This window comes from Gavialis gangeticus, unplaced genomic scaffold (assembly GCF_001723915.1).
Source record: "Gavialis gangeticus isolate Ggan-Ray unplaced genomic scaffold, GavGan_comp1, whole genome shotgun sequence".
Lineage (NCBI taxonomy): Eukaryota > Metazoa > Chordata > Crocodylia > Gavialidae > Gavialis > Gavialis gangeticus.
Window position 1 is genome coordinate 46,827,966 of NW_017728998.1, and position 5,952 is coordinate 46,833,917.

Below are 5,952 nucleotides of genomic sequence, written 5' to 3' on the forward strand. Positions count from 1 at the left end.
CAAGGAATAACAGCCGCAAATTGATTGAGAGTAGGTTCAGGCTTGATATCAGGAGGCATTACTTTACGGTTAGGGCTGCCAGGCTCTAGAAGGGGCTCCCCCAAGGGAGGTGGTACTCTCCCTTACCTTGGGAGTCTTCAAGAGGAGGTTGGATAGATTTCTGGCTGGGGTATTATGATCCCAGCACTCGTTCCTGCCCAGGGCAGGGGGTCAGACTTGATGATCTGTTCAGGTCCCTTCCAACCCCTAGAAACTATGAAACTGGATTAGGAACTTCACTGCAAGGTGGTCCTTCCCCAAATGATCTGGGGGCAGCAGAGCTGTCAGCCTGGCTGCAGGCTTGCCACTGGAGCAAGCTCTCTGTGATCACATCATCCAGAGCAGAAGTTAATGCTTATAGGAAAAGGAGAGAGAACAGAACAAATATGGGTTATTTATAAGCCAGAGGAGAGTATGAGGCAGAGCTCCTGTGCATGGCTGGAGTAAGTGGTAGGCTTTCTAAGAGAGGATTTAGCAGGTGAGAAGGCATAATACTTCCCAGGAGATGAGCCCATCACCAGCCATCCCATGAAAAGGCAGCGAGCAGCAAAAAGAAACATCATGGGTGAGGAGAACTACCAATGCTAAGTCCACAATGGATGTCCCATACATTAACAGAAAAGCCATAAGTCATCCATCTAGTGCCCAAAGCAAATTGCTGACTGCATTGAGTTTATCCAGCCCAGGTCAATGAGTCCAATTTTGTTGTAGCTTGACTGCTCTCACTGTGGATTCCTGAGCTTTGCTGGGACGAAATCAGGTAGACAAGTAAGATTAATTCTCATAACAACTCTGACCCACCCAGCTGGATGTTAATAGCTTTGAAGCTCTGTGAGTAGTGCTAGGTAGGAAATGGGTTTCCCATTCCAAGTAAGTTTTCAGGATATCAAAAATGTTCCTTTTCTGCAAGACCCTTCAAAGGGCAAAACAAGAGAGATGTGAGACCCAGAACCTCACATGTTCCTTCCCTATCTTACTTGGACCAGGGACCAATCTATCCCACATCCCAGATACATGCCAAAACCATGCAAGGAGCTGTCACAGTCAGCAGAACCCCATATGTTTCCAAAGGAGTTAATATAACCAGCCTCCCCCAGCAACAGAAGAACAAGGGAGTGGGTAAGCTATAGCTCAGTGCTCTGGAGAAAGGAGGGAAGGGGGACATAAATAGAGGAGTGGGGTAATGGGAGAGCACTGACCCTACCTCAAAGAAGGAGGGCATTCCTTGAGGGATGGGTCCCATTCCTCCCCTCCCCCAGGTAGTTTACTTGCAGTCTGCCAGGCCACAAGGGCCAGGACAAGCCCTGCCAAAAGGCTAATGGACAGCTCCTCTCCTGAGAATCAAGCACTCACTTTATCATCTGGGGGACTGTGCAGGAGCAACCAGCCTATTTGCCATTTCACACTCTGTGCTGTATACTTGGAAAAGCTCCAGCAGAGCCCAACCTTCCCTGTTAACTCTACAGCAGCAGTTTTCAAACTAAGGTAGATGTACCCCCTGGGGTGTGCAGCACTTTGCCAAAGGCATGTGCCTAAATTTTAACGTCAGTGACCATGCATGAGCAGCAATATTTTTCAGGCAAAAGGGTGCATGGCCAAAGAAGTCTGAAAATCGCTGCTCTGTGCACACAGAAGGCCACTACACCATCAGGTAACCAGAAGCACCTTTCATAGAACCTCAGGAAAGAGCTGTTTAAGTTACCCCAGTGAGAGCCACAGTATAGGACAGCACAGGTGCAAGCAAGTGCAGGGTCAAGCCCTACAGCATCAGGCCATATACCTAGTTACTGACCAGGCAGGACTGGCACAGACCATCAACAATCACTTCTCCCTCTTTCTCAGTGAATTCAGTGCTAGCATCATGTGCCAAATATTTAGCCCTAGAGACTAAAGACTCCCCATTAAACATTGATCAAACGCCACACAGACAGCAGCTGAATAGGCTTCCTCACACCAACACTTCAAGTCTCCACTAATTTGCTTTAACTCTAGGAAATGACCTCAAAGGGAAGAAGATGGTGGTGGCTCTCCAAGACCAAGTCAACCCCTGGCTTCTTTGCAAAGCCTGCCAGCAAGAAGCCTCTGAGTGCAGATGACCCAAAGGAATATTTAGAAACAATTGAAGAAATTGCATGTATTACTTCATTCAAGGCACCTGGAACAAGCTAACTGATAAGTATCCTACTTCTCCTTTCAACGCTTCGTACAAGCTTACCCACTGGATCTCCTCCCTGAAGGCAAAGCCGTTGTAATCACATAAAGCAGCATACGTCTCCGAAAACCCACCTATGAATGGAAGACAACATTAACAACAGAAACATTATCAGAAGCCCCTGAAGGAAAGGCAGGAGAAAGGACATATAAGGCCTTTCCCCAACTAATCCCGAATCAGGACTTGAGAACCTCTCCCCGTCTGATATTGACTCCTTCGGTGTGCATGTATTTCACTTTCCCAGCTTCCTAGACAGAGGAACATGCCCTGAGAAACATGGTCTGCCTGGCCGCGCTCGCTCTGCACATTCCAGATCTGGAGAGGGAACAATGAAGCCTGCTCCTAAAAAGGCCTCCACTGCCACTCTCAAGCATGCCAGATCTTGAGAGCAGCAGGGCAGACAGTGACACTCTCATTGATACTTCCCCACCTCCTTTCTGGGTCTGCGGTGCGTGGAGGAGGAGGAGGAAGAAGTGGGCAGGACTGTGCTTCTCAGCACTCCTCTCAAGAGTGATATGAAAACACTACACACATACCCTCTGTGAAAGAAGGAACATGGACCAAGACATCAGATATAACACGCAACTTTCTCAGGCCAAACTCTTTTATTAAAGTAGGATGCTTGGACCATAACATTATCATTTACCTTTTTGAAATATTTTTTTTAAATCAATGTTATATACATCTACTAAAACATACAAAAAGCTATACTATCTTAGAATTGCAAACCTGAGCCATAAAAATTTAGCAAGTACCAGAATCAGGGTGACTCAGCAAACTTTAAATTGCCCCTTTATGCAAATACAACATAAGACAATCTTATCACATGCCAGAAGTATAGCAGGGCAGTAAGTTTTATGTCCCACCCTCAAAGGCCCAGGACCACTTCCCCTTCATCCCACAGTTACACTGCTGTCACATACATTATTACCTACAACTGTTTTCCACAGGACTTCTGCCTTATATGCACACTTGACTTCAAAGGGACTACTGATGTGAATGAAGTTAAGCACATAAGAAGAAATGCCTCCACAACTGGTACCAATAGCATTTATACATGTTCTTCAGCCTATGACAATGGCTAGAAAAAGAAAGTCCACTCAGTCCACCTCCCTATACCCTCCACTAGCCCACAGTCTTTCTGAGATTTTGGGATTGGAATTATATTAACTTGTGCCAACAACATATACTTTATGTGCATTATGTGTCATGTCTTATATTTGTGCAGAGGCTGACACCACACAGCTCCTGGCTAGGCCCAAGTCTTTCAATCTTAGAGGGTTATTTATAGAATTTTTTGTTTTCTTCTGATATATGTCCACAAAAAAAAGTTGGTTACCACAAGGCCCTTGGTTGTTCTGCAGCATTTCCTCCAGGGAGTCTATTTTCTTTCGGATTCTCTGGTACAAATTGGGGGGAGAGTTCTTGAGCAGTTTCCTAAGAAAATAACCCAAGGTTAGGCAAAGAAAAAGCAAGAGGCAGAAAGTGCCTTCAGCCACATGCTACATACAGACCCAGAAAAACCCCACTGCTTGTTTCAATAGGAAACCTTTGGATTTATTTGCCTTGCTACTCCCTATGTCCCTTTGTGATGACTCTTCCATTATACTGAAGGAACACAGTAATACATATCCATTTGCCCTGAAATTGAAATTGTATGTATGCAAGGTAGCGTAGGTCTTAAGTAGGAGAATTGCGGGGCTTTCTGCAGAACTCTACCAGTCTGCCCCACTGTATGTAAAGCACCTCAGGTCCTGATGAGCAGATGTATACGGACTAGCCTTACCCAGGTGAAGAATCTGGAAAGACCTTTTTAAGCGCCATGGTGACGTGGATGACAATCTGCTCCAAATCATCAAATGACATCAGCCTAAAGGCATAAGAAGACGTATCGGTTTCTATGACAACCTGTAGGGACAAAAAAAAGTGAGAGACGAATGACATTTGAGGAAATGAGCAAAAGGAAAGTGTTATAAAAATTCTCAGATATTTCAGTAATGAGAGCAAATGAGAAAAGCCATAAGCTAAGAGACAGTTTACAGAGGTATGAAAAAGTCTTAGCATTATTACATATGATGATAGGTGAAAACTATGTTCAAATGGAGTTGAGGATGAGAGTAATCTCAGTAATTCAGGGAACAATATAAACAATAGTGTAATTATTTGAAAAAACAAAGCATTACAAACCCAAGAAATTCCACGTTAAGGATGAAGTTAAAGAAGCCCAACCCCAATAAAGTACAAAAAGCATACAACTTAAGGACAGAAATACCCTTAGCTATGCACTATACTAACACCATAGCATAATCATGTGATGATATTTTAGTATTTGTGATCTCAGATTAATTATATTGTTTTAAAGGTATGGGGGCCCTCCATGCAGTCTGTTTTATTAAAGTTTAAAACAAAGGGAGAAAAGGTCAAGTGCAGAATGCTACATTTCTAAAGGACACATTTTAAAATTAATTTTAACTTTTTAACTAATCAATGATAAAGTGCAAAACTCAAATCAGCCTTAATTATGGCACTGCAAATGGTACCTCCATCCTAAATCACCATTGACAAGGTAAAAATGGGCAGCAGATTCCATGCCAGGTGAGCTCTCATGGTAGTCCATAAAACAAGTGAACTCCATTTTTTCCCCACTGCCTTGCCAACTTCTCACCTGCTGGAAATAGGGGCAGCCCCCACGAAGTCACTGTATTTACACCTACACAGGCTAGGTCTGAACTTTGCCCAATTAATTTTTTTTCAGAGCTTCACACCAGATGAAATCATAGGTTTAGTTTGAACTCCCAGGTAACACAGACAGTAAGAATTCACCAAGTCAGCCGTGCACTCAGCGTAATGGCTGGTATTTGACTAAAGCCGATCTTCCAGCTTACATAACACATTTCAATCCACCTGAGCTCCTCCTTCCTGAATACCTTCATGCATAACAGGGCTTTTCATATCATCCCTAGCAATTTTTCTTTAATTCAACCTTTGACTCTTGTAATACATTTTCCCACTTGATATCCCACACACAGTGCTCTAGCACAGGGGCTGACAACCCCCGGCACCACGCCGAGCATGGCACGCGAGGCCATTTTTCTCGGCACGGTGGGGGCTGGAGAGGCAGCAGCTGTTTGTAGCCTCCTGGCAGCAGCCAGCCCCGGCTCGGGGGAGCTGCTGCCAGCCGGGAGCCCGGGCTGCTCCCAGCAGACAGCGGGGATGCTGCAAGCCCTGCTGGGAGCAGCCTGGACTCCGTGGCTATCAGCAGCTCCCCCGAGCCGGGGCCGGGGCTACAAACAGCTGCTGCCTCTCTGCTCCCGGCCCCAACAGGCGCGGTGCCGGCACCTGCTGCCTTCCCGGAGCCCGGGCTCGGGCGGGCAGCAGCTGTTTGTAGCCTCCCGACCGCAGAGCCTGGGCTGCTCCCGTGGCAGCCCTGCTGCAAGAAGCCCGAGCTCCGTGGCTATCAGCAGCTACCCAGAACCCGGGCCAGCTGCACGCATCTGCTGGCTCTGTCCCAGCCCCGGGCTCCGGGGAGGCGGCACACCGGCAGTGCTCCCCGCTGTGCTGGACCCGGCGCGGGGCGCAGAGAGCTCCCCGCTGGCCTGCCGCACTTCCCCTGCAGGCACAGCCCTGCCTGCTGCCCACGCTGCTCCCGGGAGCCCAGGGGAAGTGGCAGGCAGCCCTCTGCGCCCCCCGCCGTGCCCGCC

General features: G+C 47.1%; 1 protein-coding gene across 1 annotated transcript in view; it reads right to left on the reverse strand.

Moving 5' to 3' along the window:
- LOC109289309 (capping protein, Arp2/3 and myosin-I linker protein 3-like) overlaps positions 1-5,952 on the reverse strand; it is a 35,199-nt gene that overhangs the window by 6,084 nt on the left and 23,163 nt on the right. Inside the window, exons 5-7 of the mRNA XM_019505302.1 lie at positions 4,038-4,159; positions 3,591-3,688; positions 2,255-2,325 (exon numbers count right to left, since the gene is read on the reverse strand). Of these exons, the coding sequence (XP_019360847.1) occupies positions 2,255-2,325; positions 3,591-3,688; positions 4,038-4,159 (291 nt within the window). The remainder of the gene's footprint in view (positions 1-2,254; positions 2,326-3,590; positions 3,689-4,037; positions 4,160-5,952) is intronic.